The sequence below is a fragment of the Carassius gibelio genome, chromosome A15, assembly GCF_023724105.1.
Source record: "Carassius gibelio isolate Cgi1373 ecotype wild population from Czech Republic chromosome A15, carGib1.2-hapl.c, whole genome shotgun sequence".
In the NCBI taxonomy this organism is placed as follows: Eukaryota; Metazoa; Chordata; class Actinopteri; order Cypriniformes; family Cyprinidae; genus Carassius; species Carassius gibelio.
The window spans coordinates 17,027,439-17,040,163 of NC_068385.1; the positions used below are offsets into that span (position 1 = coordinate 17,027,439).

The following is a 12,725-nucleotide window of genomic DNA, read 5'->3' on the forward strand; positions in this document are numbered from 1 at the left end:
AGCGCGTCAGTGCCATCGTGTGGGAAGGAAACGAATGCAAGAAAGCAGACATGTCTGTGCTGGAAATCAGCGGCATGATAATGAACAGGGTGAGTGTGAAGCAGAGGAAGCAAGGCAGTGAACTGATAAACACTGAGCGTCTGCTGACCACATGATCTCGTCCACAGGTCAATCTCTACACTCCAGGGATCGGCTATCAGATCTTGGGGAATCTGGTGTCTGTGACGCTGGGTTTGACTCCGTTTGCGTTCAGACTGTTCCAGCACAAAGATCCGGAGCAGCTGGTGTCTCTGTCGGCCGGTGAGCTGCTGTCTGTGGCCTTCGGCTCGTCTGATGACGCTCTGGTGATGACGATGGTGAGCGTGAGCTTCGTGGTGCGCGTCTGTCTCATCTGGCTCTTCTTCTTCTTGCTCAGCGTGGCTGAGAGGACGTACAGACAGGTGAGTGAGGCGTCAGCTTCCACACATCGAGCCCAGAGCTTCCTGTGCAGCGTCTCAGCATCTGCCTGATCCTGGTCTTTCAGCGGCTGCTGTTTGCGAAGCTGTTTGGTCACCTGACGTCGGCGCGGAGGGCCAGAAAATCAGAAGTGCCTCATTTCCGTCTGAAGAAGGTGCAGAACATTAAGATGTGGCTGTCGCTGCGCTCTTACCTGAAGGTACGGAGCTGATGGAGCTGTCCGTTCAGTCCTGGATGAGAGCGACACTCGTGTCCCTAACGCTGAGATGATTTCCCATCTGTGTCTGTGTGCAGCGTCGAGGTCCGCAGCGCTCGGTGGATGTGATCGTCTCCTCTGCGTTCCTGCTCACGCTCTCGGTGGTCTTCATCTGCTGCGCTCAGGTCAGTCTGGTGTGTGTCTGCTGACCGGTGTGTGTGACTCGCTGCTGATGGCCGTGTTTCTCCTGCAGCTGCTTCACGTGCACGAGACGTTCCTGGAGTTTCACTATAACTGGGAGCTGGTGATCTGGAGCGGCTCGCTGTCGCTGTACCTGCTCCGCTTCGTCACGCTGGGCTCCGAAACCAGCAAGAAATACAGCAACACCTCCATCTTACTCACAGAGCAGGTCCCCACACACACACACACACACACACACACACACACACACACACACACACACACACACACTTGATACACAATCCACCCAGAGGCTCATCTGATGTGTTTCTGTTTCAGATTAACTTGTACTTGAAAATGGAAAAGAAACCGAATAAGAAAGAAGAACTTACTCTGGTCAACAACGTCCTTAAACTGGCCACCAAATTACTGAAGGTATCAGAACACACACACACACACACACACACACATACACACACTCTCTCTCACACACACACTCACTCTCTCTCTCTCTCTCTCTCTCTCACACTCTCTCTCTCTCTCTCTCTCTCTCTCTCTCTCTCTCACACACACTCACACACACACACTCTCTCTCTCTCTCTCTCACACACACACACACTCTGACCGTGTCTCTGTCCCGCAGGAGCTGGACGCTCCGTTCCGTCTCTACGGTCTGACCATGAATCCTCTGCTGTATAACATCACTCAGGTGGTGATTCTGTCGGCCGTGTCGGGGGTCATCAGTGACCTGCTGGGCTTCAACCTGAAGGTCAGAGCCGCTCGCAGTGGATTGTGGGTCTCTTATGTTGTTGACGGTGTGTTCACAGTTTGTGTGTTTGCTTCACAGCTGTGGAAGATCAAATCCTGAGTTCATCTTCATCTCAAACACATGGTGGCGCTGTTTCCCCTCGACGGGCTCCTGACGGTGAACTCTTGACCCGGTGTGCGGTCATATCAGAGTGCTTGTGCAATTCAGCTATTTATTTGACCCTTTCAGTGTTTGTTTTTTATTCTGAAGTATTTGTTTTAGTTGTTACGATTGTTTTAAGTATTATTTTAGCTCCTGATGTGACGTTCTCATAGGAAAGATGATCAGTGCAGTCTGATCTGAGTTACTGAAACCAACAGAAAAGGCCCATCATGACACACACACACACACACACACACACACACACAACTGAAACTGAGTTTCATCTGATGGGCTGCAGTTTTTCAGCTTTGTTTTTATTTTCAGCAATAAGTGTCAGTGAGTTCAGATGAACATTGATTCAGGAGCTTCCCGTGTCGTCTGTGACCAACACACACTCGGTCAGTCTGTAAACACGTGTGTGTGTGTGTGTGTGTGTGTGTGTCAGCTATGAAAGCTTCGAAATGTGCACTTTAAAGCAGAAAATGTTACAGAGTCAATGGTTCAGTCCTTCTTGTGTCTTGTACGTGACACGAGACCGACGGCGTAACGACCAAAGTGTTTTTCTTTTTCCTTCGTATTCTTTTTTTGCTGGAGATGAATGTATTCGACTCTCTGTAAAGGAGACTGACAGTTACCTTTTGTTGTTGTGATGCTGTTTTAAGTTTGATTCATATAGATTCATATTTCTGTTCATGGAGGGAAAATGTTCTGTTATAAAGAAACACTATTTAAAGAAATGGAGAAACTGAACGTCTTGTTCACTTCAGAGAGAATCTTGTGTTTCTGGATGTTTCTCAGATGAAGGTACGGCCAGCTTCACCAGAATCTTGTGCTGGTCAAACTTATATTTCAACACACTGTACAAAATAAATCTCATGAAAAGTGTTTGCAGCACTAACTTCTTGACCTTATCAGGTGCATCAGCCCTTTGACCTATGACCTTTGACCTAACCAGGTGTGTGCAGTGATCCGGATGAACGGCTAGTGCACTAAAATACAGTATTGTTCAAAATAATAGCAGTACAATGTGACTAACCAGAATAATCAAGGTTTTTCGTATATTTTTTTATTGCTACGTGGCAAACAAGTTACCAGTAGGTTCAGTAGATTCTCAGAAAACAAATGAGACCCAGCATTCATGATATGCACGCTCTTAAGGCTGTGCAATTGGGCAATTAGTTGAATTAGTTGAAAGGGGTGTGTTCAAAAAAATAGCAGTGTGGCATTCAATCACTGAGGTCATCAATTTTGTGAAGAAACAGGTGTGAATCAAGTGGCCCCTATTTAAGGATGAAGCCAACACTTGTTGAACATGCATTTGAAAGCTGAGGAAAATGGGTCGTTCAAGACATTGTTCAGAAGAACAGCGTACTTGGATTAAAAAGTTGATTAGAGAGGGGAAAACCTATAAAGAGGAGCAAAAAATGATAGGCTGTTCAGCTAAAATGATCTCCAATGCCTTAAAATGGAGAGCAAAACCAGAGAGACGTGGAAGAAAACGGAAGACAACCATCAAAATGGATAGAAGAATAACCAGAATGGCAAAGGCTCAGCCAATGATCACCTCCAGGATGATCAAAGACAGTCTGGAGTTACCTGTAAGTACTGTGACAGTTAGAAGACGTCTGTGTGAAGCTAATCTATTTTCAAGAATCCCCCGCAAAGTCCCTCTGTTAAAAAAAGGCATGTGCAGAAGAGGTTACAATTTGCCAAAGAACACATCAACTGGCCTAAAGAGAAATGGAGGAACATTTTGTGGACTGATGAGAGTAAAATTGTTCTTTTTGGGTCCAAGGGCCACAGGCAGTTTGTGAGACGACCCCCAAACTCTGAATTCAAGCCACAGTACACAGTGAAGACAGTGAAGCATGGAGGTGCAAGCATCATGATATGGGCATGTTTCTCCTACTATGGTGTTGGGCCTATTTATCGCATACCAGGGATCATGGATCAGTTTGCATATGTTAAAATACTTGAAGAGGTCATGTTGCCCTATGCTGAAGAGGACATGCCCTTGAAATGGTTGTTTCAACAAGACAATGACCCAAAACACACTAGTAAACGGGCAAAGTCTTGGTTCCAAACCAACAAAATTAATGTTATGGAGTGGCCAGCCCAATCTCCAGACCTTAATCCAATTGAGAACTTGTGGGGTGATATCAAAAATGCTGTTTCTGAAGCAAAACCAAGAAATGTGAATGAATTGTGGAATGTTGTTAAAGAATCATGGAGTGGAATAACAGCTGAGAGGTGCCACAAGTTGGTTGACTCCATGCCACACAGATCTCAAGCAGTTTTAAAAAACTGTGGTCATACAACTAAATATTAGTTTAGTGATTCACAGGATTGCTAAATCCCAGAAAAAAAAAAGTTTGTACAAAATAGTTTTGAGTTTGTACAGTCAAAGGTAGACACTGCTATTTTTTTGAACACACCCCTTTCAACTAATTGCCCAATTGCACAGCCTTAAGAGCGTGCATATCATGAATGCTGGGTCTTGTTTGTTTTCTGAGAATCTACTGAACCTACTGGTAACTTGTTTGCCACGTAGCAATAAAAAATATACTAAAAACCTTGATTATTCTGGTTAGTCACATTGTACTGCTATTATTTTGAACAATACTGTAACTGATGTCAAATAATTTGAGTTAACTCCCCCCCCCAATTTTAACCACATCCCAATCCGGTTTACTGCAGTAGTCCTGCTGTGTGTAATCAGGAACTAATGTTTTAGATCTAGAATGTCACTAAGCATCGGTTCTAACATCCATGTAGATCACGTGTTGTGCTTGAATGAGACGCTGTTCACGATCTCTCACACATGAATCTGGGATAAATCCGTCTGATTGGTGACCAGCGGTCAGCAGCGGCTGGACTGACCGGAGACCAGTCTCTTCTGAAGGACCGTCTCAGTCCAAGCACAGATCTTAGGGACCTAAACCTCACACATCTCCTAAAAAATCTCATACTAAATGAGGACAAACTTATTTAATCACCAGCAAAATATCGTTTTACTTAACATTAGAATTAAAATAAAAATAGTTATCTGGTTAGTAAAATATTTGAAGGCAGAATCATTATTCAACACATAATTGTAAAAATCATTACAAAATAACAAAAAAAAAATCATGCTGCAATTAACAATTAGCTTTATACACTTTCTAATGATTTCAGATCCAATTGTTCTCCTAAAGTCTCAAAATTGCATTGATAATGAACTTTTTAAATAGTTCAAATTGTTAATGGATTTTGTGCATTAGATGTGCACCGCTGCTGAAAGAGTCCTCTATCATCTTGAAAACACAACTTTGCACAATTAACCCTCGGCTACCGACGTCACAGCACTTATATTTCATTGCTCTTTTGTTGCTTCTACTGTCCTCATTTGTATAAAACCATCTGCTAAATGACAATCTTAATGTAATCCAATTCTGCTCAAAGCAACTTCACATAAATGTAAAAGCGCTCGGTCATGATTCGGTGCACTAGTACAGCGGAGAAGTGTGTTCGTCTGCTTTCTGAACACTCACGGTCGAGAAACAAACTCCCTTCGTTCTAAAGCTCTGCTGGTGCATCGTCAGCGGCATGTGGACAGGTCAAAGGTCACGCCGCGCTCTCGCTCTCCCGGCTGACGTCGGAGCTGGAACGCTGCCGGCGGAAGTCGATGAAGATTCCCTCGGTGTCTGAGTCCAGAGACTCCAGGATCTGGTCCACGATGGTCTCGGAGCAGACGGGAGGAGACGGATCCTCACAGACGTCTGGCTCTTCTGCGCAGGACGTCATCTGACACACGGAGTGACGTCTGACCGCGGCGCTGCTCTCGGGGTCGTGCTCCTCCAGCGGCGTCAGCACAGGGATGTTGTAGCTCTTGGAGCGCACCACCAGGTTCTTGGCGTGCGAGTCGCTGGAGCGCGGCCATCGGCGCAGGAGACGCTTCTCTGAGAACAGTAAAGGAAGGACGGGTCAGAGAGAGAGCGGTGACCGCTGCCAGAGCTTCACTGAGACGCTGCTCACCCAGAACACACGAGCTCTGAGCCACCGAGCCATCGCCGCAGAACAGGCCACGCGTCCCCAGATACGGACACACCACCTTCTGCACCAGAGACTCCAGCTTCAGGTAATCACTGCTCACACCTTTAGACTCGTGAACCCCCTGCGACACACACACACATCAACATCATCCTGCGACACACACACCACTCCATTCTCAATCAGCAGTCTTCAGTAACACAGATATATTTGTAGAAATATTTGTAGAGTCACAGTTATACATTTCTCTTATGAAAAATCATTAGGATATTAAGTAAAGATCATGTTCCATGGAGATGTTTAGTAAATGTCCTACTGTAAATATATCAAAACTTCAGTAATATGCATTGCTAAGAACATTTTTTTTAACAACTTTAAAGATGATTTTCTCAATATTTAGAGTTTTGTGCTCCCTCAGATTCCAGATTTATAATAGTTGTATCTCAGACAGATATCGTCCTGTAGCGTTGGGCTGATGACATCACGATGTTGAGCTGACATCCTGTTCTGAAAGAAAATGACTTCTATACGAATGACAATGAAATAATGAAATAAATAAATAAAATATTGATATAGCCAGTAATTCTAGTCTGAAATGTGTGTTCTGTGCAGGATCTGGGTTTTTGCAGGACCCATGTCAACCGCTAGCTGGCAATATTACACACTGCACCTTTAATGACCTAAATAACGAAAGGAGCGTCAGAAACCCAGCAAGCAGCTGTGATTAAGATCGAATATCACCAACAATCACATCTGACAGATCACGGTGACTTGAGACGGAAAACTAAACAAAACAAAACCATGATGAGCCCTTTAAAGACTTTCCTTGAGACACACAGGAAATAAAACCACAAACAAAGCTGAAACACACACACACACACACCTTGTGAAGAATCAGGAGGGTGTAGATATATTTCAGTCTGAAGGTCAGAGATGATGCAAGCACAGAAAACCACACATCTCACAAACACTCACAATTCAACACACGTTTACTTGGAAATACATGTACACTAAAACACACACGCATGTGACTTGTGTGAAGTCATCGTGTGAGTTTCAGATGCACTACACAGAAACACTGACAGTTTCAGCTCTGCATCGACTCAGGAAATCAGGAGCGTTACAAAGTTTCTGATGTTTGTTTACACGAGCACCTCAAAGGTTGCTGGGAAACAGCTGCACACACACACACACACACACACCTGCAGGACGAGCAGCATCTGAATGATGGAGGGCGGCACACGAGCGCGCGGTCGAGTCAGAGCATCGTCCAGCTTTATGTTGAGAGTGATGATGTTCCTGAAGTGCAGCAGAGCCAGCTGACGGACAGACGGCTCCTTCCCCTGAACACACACACACACACACACATAAATACACCACCAGCTCATCCTTTACACACTCAAATAAATCTGCTCTATCAGCAAAATAATAGTACTGGAGTGTTTGGTGAAGTACCTGGACGGGGTAGAAGATGGCCTGCAGCATGGACAGAACATCACAGAAGAAGAAGTCCCACGTTTCTGCCAGAGAGTCCAGCAGCTTCTGACCTGCACACACACACACACACACACAGAGAGAGAGAGAGAGAGAGAGAGAGAGAGAGAGAGAGAGAGAGAGAGAGAGAGAGAGAGAGAGCAGAACTGAAAACAAACTAATAAAAAACACACACAAAAAAAACTACAAACACAAAGTTGGCAAAACAGCAGCGGATTCAAACACATGGAGTCACATCAGTGAAGAGAGAAGATCCCGCAGCATCACAGACACATGATGAGGACGTTCAGAAGCGAGACAAGTGGACGATTCTTCTGAAGATCACATCCACAAACACACATGAACCATCAGAAATGGTTCAGACAGTATCTTACCTTCATAAAAGCGAATCTTATCTCTCAGAATCACCATTCCCTTCGTCAGCAGCTGATTCTGCAACACAATCACAATCAGACTTAGTTCATAGCTGCTTCATTTAGGATTGATTATTGATCCGAGACGCAACTGATCACCTGCAGATATTCTGTGAAGAAGGAGCCCAACTCAGTCTTCAGGAGCTGCCTAGAGACAGAGAGAGACAGAGATGTTTGATGTTTACATTTAATCATTTAGCAGACGCTTTTATCCAAAGCTACTTACAAATGAGAACAATAGAAGCAGTCAGGTCAACGAGAGAACAACAACAGTACACAAGTGCCATGACAAGTCCCAGACCAGTACTGAACACAGAACCAGGGTGGGGGTTTTTTAAATATGAAAGACAAGGAAAAGTGCTGGTGTTAGTAGGTTAAGTGCAGGTGAAAAAGATGAGTCTTTAGATGTTTCTTAAAATGAGTAAAGACTCCGCTGTACGAATTGAGATTGGGAGGTCACTCCACCAGCTGGGCACAGTCCAGGAAAAGGTCCGTGAGAGTGATTTTGAATTTCTTTGGGGTGGCACCACAAGGCGTCGTTCACTTGCAGATCGCAAACGTCTGGAGGGCACCTAGGATTTAACCAGTGAGTTTAGGTGAGCTGGTGCCGTGCCAGTGGTCGTCTTGTAGGCAAGCATCTGTACCTTGAATTTGATGCGAGTGGTTACTGGTAGCAGTGTAACCTGATGAGGAGAGGAGTAACATGAGCTTTTTTGGGCTCATTGAAGACAACCCTCGCTGCTGTATTCTGGATCATTTGCAGAGGCTTGACAGTACATGCAGGAAGAGCATTACAATGATTGGACAAGAGAAGTTTGGAGACGTCCATCTCTGAGAGTGGGGAGAAGGAGAAAGAGTATGCATTAGTCGTTGTGAAGTTGTCCTCAGTCTGCGGTGTGGAGAATTGGTCACTGATGGATCTCGTCTTATTTGTGAAGAAAGCTGCAAAGTGGTCCGCTGTAAGAGTCGATGGAGGAGGTGGAGGCGGATTACGAAGAGAAGAGAAAGTCTTGAATAGTGTCCGAGCGTCACAACAGCTGTTAATTTTGTTGTGGTAGTAGGATGTTTTAGTCGTGAAGACATTTGCAGAGAAGGAAGAGAGGAGAGACTGATACACACTGAGGTCAGTAGAGTTTCTTGATTTCTGCCATTTCCTCTCTGCAGCCCTGAGTTTAGAGCGATGTTCACGGAGAGCCTCGGACAGCCAGGGGGCAGATGGGGCAGCGCGTGCTGGTCTAGACAACAGTGGGCAAAAGCTGTCCAAGCAAAATGTTAAAGTGGAGCAAAGAGTGTCCGTAGCACTGTTAGTTTCCAGAGCTGAAAACTGAGAGAGTGGTGGAAGTGAGGATGAAACCACAGCAGATAGAAGATAGCCAAACTGTATAATAAGGATGCTTTGATTTAAAACTGACAATTCTCTGCAGAACCTCCCTTAAATTCTGCTATATCAGAAGTGTCACTATCAGAATCCACAGATTGAACTTCCTCTATCAGTATACCAGTATCCTCCTGAGCTGAGCGCAGTTCTGATGCCTGAGAATCTATTGGCTCATCACCAGCTCAGCACTCTCCACAGATCACTCCAATTCACTGATTTCACCGAGACCTGCGTCAGCGCTCTCTACTACATCACTCACTCTATTTACACTTACAACTGTATTCACAGAAGTTTGTACTACATCATCGTGATAGCTTCATCGTTCATTGAACATGTCCATACTTCCCGCAAGTAAAACACCTCATTGATTCAGTACTGATATAAATTGTATATTCTTTACCCAAATTCAACCAAATGCTGAACTAATCCAACCTCTCTCAAAAAAACGACAACCGCTTTATTCATCCTTGATGCAGACACAATATTACAAGCACCAAATTCGCTACTAATCGCAGTTAGACAGTGCTTGACTTACGGATTCATCAGCAAAACATTTGCACCCATGCTTAGGTGATTACAGGAGCACAACCATTTGAATCTGTCCCCATTTTTTCACCACCCTTTGGGTGATCAAATCGGCGACAATTAAATCTACACTTAACTAAAATATCTAGAAAACAATTAAGGAAAATAAAGAACTCACTTAAAGAGACCGCAACTCGCTCAGATGCTCACACACTCCTCAGACGCCTGCACATGTGTAAAGAGAGAGAGAGAGAGAGCGAGAGAGAGAGAGAGAGAGAGAGAGATAGAGAGAGAGGGGGGAGCGAGAGCGAGAGAGAGAGCGAGAGATAGAGAGAGAGGGGGGAGCGAGAGCGAGAGAGAGAGCGAGAGAGAGAGAGAGAGAGAGATAGAGGGGGGGAGCGAGAGCGAGAGAGAGAGCGAGAGAGAGAGAGAGAGAGATAGAGGGGGGAGCAAGAGCGAGAGAGAGAGAGCGAGAGAGGGGGGAGCGAGAGAGAGAGAGAGCGAGAGAGATAGAGGGGGGAGCGAGAGAGAGAGAGAGAGAGAAAGAGAGGGGGGAGCGGAATTAAGAGCAAGTGGACCAGATGACATCCTCAATGAAATGCTCAAGAACACAGAGCACAAATTAAGATTGGCTCTACTAAAACTATTCTACTTGGTTCTGAGTGTTGGTCATTTCCTTGAAGCCTGGAATCAAGGACTCATAACGCCCATATTCAAGAAGAGACAAATCAGACCCAACCAATTACAGAGGCATCGGTGTTAGCAGTAATCTGAGGAAGCCATCTTTAATATCAACGCAAGAATCATACACTTCCTCACAGAGCACAATGTCATCAGTAAAAGACATATTGGATTCTTATCAAATTTAAAAAAAATATGATCACATCTTCACCCTGATCGACAAATACATCAACCAAAACAAAACGAAAATATTTGCTTTCGATGGAATTTGCCATAAAGGTCTGTTGTCAAAATTTCTAGAATCAGGTGTTGGGGGTAAAACACACAATATTATAAAAACAATGTATTCAAAGAATCAATTAAAATTGGAAAAAGGAGCAGAATTCTTCGCTCAAGGGTGGGGTGTGAGACAGGGCTGTCCACTATCACCGACCCTCTTCAATATCTACATTAATGAATTAGCGACATTCCAAGAACAATCAACAGCACCTGGCCTCACACTACATGACCCATAACACCAGATGTACTTGCTACATCATTAGAAGAATGGCATCTACACTTATATTAGAGAACAATAGACAGAGTCATAAAAACAAGACAACAACAATAGTATTACAAGCGCCATGACAAAGTCTCAGACTAGCACAGAACCCGTAGCTATGTTTTTTTCTTCTTCTTCTTCTTCTCCAGAATAGGATAGACAAGAAAATGTAAGTGCTCCAAAAGCTCCACAGTGATCCGAGCTCTTACCAGACTGAAGATCTGCAGTGATCCGAGCTCTTACCAGACTGAAGCCCCGCAGTGATCCGAGCTCTTACCAGACTGAAGACCCCCAGTGATCCGAGCTCTTACCAGACTGAAGACCCCCAGTGATCCGAGCTCTTACCAGACTGAAGCCCCGCAGTGATCCGAGCTCTTACCAGACTGAAGACCCCCAGTGATCCGAGCTCTTACCAGACTGAAGACCCCCAGTGATCCGAGCTCTTACCAGACTGAAGACCCCCAGTGATCCGAGCTCTTACCAGACTGAAGACCCCCAGTGATCCGAGCTCTTACCAGACTGAAGCCCCCCAGTGATCCGAGCTCTTACCAGACTGAAGACCCCCAGTGATCCGAGCTCTTGCCAGACTGAAGCCCCGCAGTGATCCGAGCTCTTACCAGACTGAAGATCCGCAGTGATCCGAGCTCTTACCAGACTGAAGCTCCGCAGTGATCCGAGCTCTTGCCAGACTGAAGCCCCGCAGTGATCCGAGCTCTTACCAGACTGAAGACCCCCAGTGATCCGAGCTCTTACCAGACTGAAGCTCCGCAGTGATCCGAGCTCTTACCAGACTAAAGCTCCGCAGTGATCCGAGCTCTTACCAGACTGAAGATCCGCAGTGATCCGAGCTCTTGCCAGACTGAAGCTCCGCAGTGATCCGAGCTCTTGCCAGACTGAAGCCCCGCAGTGATCCGAGCTCTTGCCAGACTGAAGCCCCGCAGTGATCCGAGCTCTTACCAGACTGAAGCCCCGCAGTGATCCGAGCTCTTACCAGACTGAAGACCTGCAGTGATCCGAGCTCTTACCAGACTGAAGCCCCGCAGTGATCCGAGCTCTTACCAGACTGAAGCTCCGCAGTGATCCGAGCTCTTACCAGACTGAAGCCCCGCAGTGATCCGAGCTCTTACCAGACTGAAGCTCCGCAGTGATCCGAGCTCTTACCAGACTGAAGCTCCGCAGTGATCCGAGCTCTTACCAGACTGAAGACCTGCAGTGATCCGAGCTCTTACCAGACTGAAGACCTGCAGTGATCCGAGCTCTTACCAGACTGAAGATCTGCAGTGATCCGAGCTCTTACCAGACTGAAGCTCCGCAGTGATCCGAGCTCTTGCCAGACTGAAGCTCCGCAGTGATCCGAGCTCTTACCAGACTGAAGATCCGCAGTGATCCGAGCTCTTGCCAGACTGAAGCTCCGCAGTGATCCGAGCTCTTGCCAGACTGAAGATCTGCAGTGATCCGAGCTCTTACCAGACTGAAGACCCCCAGTGATCCGAGCTCTTACCAGACTGAAGCTCCGCAGTGATCCGAGCTCTTGCCAGACTGAAGATCTGCAGTGATCCGAGCTCTTACCAGACTGAAGATCTGCAGTGATCCGAGCTCTTGCCAGACTGAAGCTCCGCAGTGATCCGAGCTCTTGCCAGACTGAAGATCTGCAGTGATCCGAGCTCTTACCAGACTGAAGATCTGCAGTGATCCAAACTCTTACCAGACTGAAGACCTGCAGTGATCAGAGCTCTTACCAGACTGAAGACCTGCAGTGATCAGAGCTCTTACCAGACTGAAGATCTGCAGTGATCAGAGCTCTTACCAGACTGAAGACCTGCAGTGATCAGAGCTCTTACCAGACTGAAGACCTGCAGTGATCCGAGCTCTTACCAGACTGAAGATCTGCAGTGATCCGAGCTCTTACCAGACTGAAGATC

At 45.9% G+C, this 12,725-nt stretch overlaps 2 protein-coding genes across 2 annotated transcripts in view; one reads left to right on the forward strand and one right to left on the reverse strand.

Moving 5' to 3' along the window:
- Nucleotides 1–2,627, forward strand: part of LOC128028858 (protein PHTF2-like) — an 8,337-nt gene extending 5,710 nt beyond the window's left edge. The window contains exons 5-12 of the mRNA XM_052616179.1: nt 1–89; nt 168–440; nt 524–655; nt 751–837; nt 906–1,061; nt 1,172–1,267; nt 1,476–1,601; nt 1,680–2,627. The exon at nt 1–89 is cut by the window's left edge and continues 40 nt beyond it. Coding sequence (XP_052472139.1) covers nt 1–89; nt 168–440; nt 524–655; nt 751–837; nt 906–1,061; nt 1,172–1,267; nt 1,476–1,601; nt 1,680–1,700 — 980 coding nt within the window. The 3' untranslated portion in view covers nt 1,701–2,627. The remainder of the gene's footprint in view (nt 90–167; nt 441–523; nt 656–750; nt 838–905; nt 1,062–1,171; nt 1,268–1,475; nt 1,602–1,679) is intronic.
- A 1,732-nt stretch (nt 2,628–4,359) lies between these two features.
- On the reverse strand, nt 4,360–7,888 carry LOC128029389 (proline-rich protein 5-like). The gene is made up of 6 exons (XM_052617149.1): nt 7,778–7,888; nt 7,640–7,697; nt 7,227–7,318; nt 6,974–7,114; nt 5,757–5,895; nt 4,360–5,680 (listed from the first exon to the last, which is right to left on the reverse strand). Exons 1-6 carry the CDS (start codon nt 7,871–7,873, stop codon nt 5,346–5,348), a joined length of 861 nt encoding a protein of 286 aa, XP_052473109.1. The 5' UTR covers nt 7,874–7,888; the 3' UTR covers nt 4,360–5,345.
- Nucleotides 7,889–12,725: the final 4,837 nt, after the last annotated feature.

Coding starts and splice junctions, on each gene's coding strand:
- LOC128029389 (XM_052617149.1), bottom strand. CDS start 7,873: ATGATTAAATGTAAACATCAAACATCTCTGTCTCTCTCTGTCTCTAGG. Junction 7,698..7,777: donor TCTTCACAGAATATCTGCAG/GTGATCAGTTGC, acceptor ATTGTGTTGCAG/AATCAGCTGCTGACGAAGGG. Junction 7,115..7,226: donor CCATCTTCTACCCCGTCCAG/GTACTTCACCAA, acceptor GTGTGTGTTCAG/GGGAAGGAGCCGTCTGTCCG.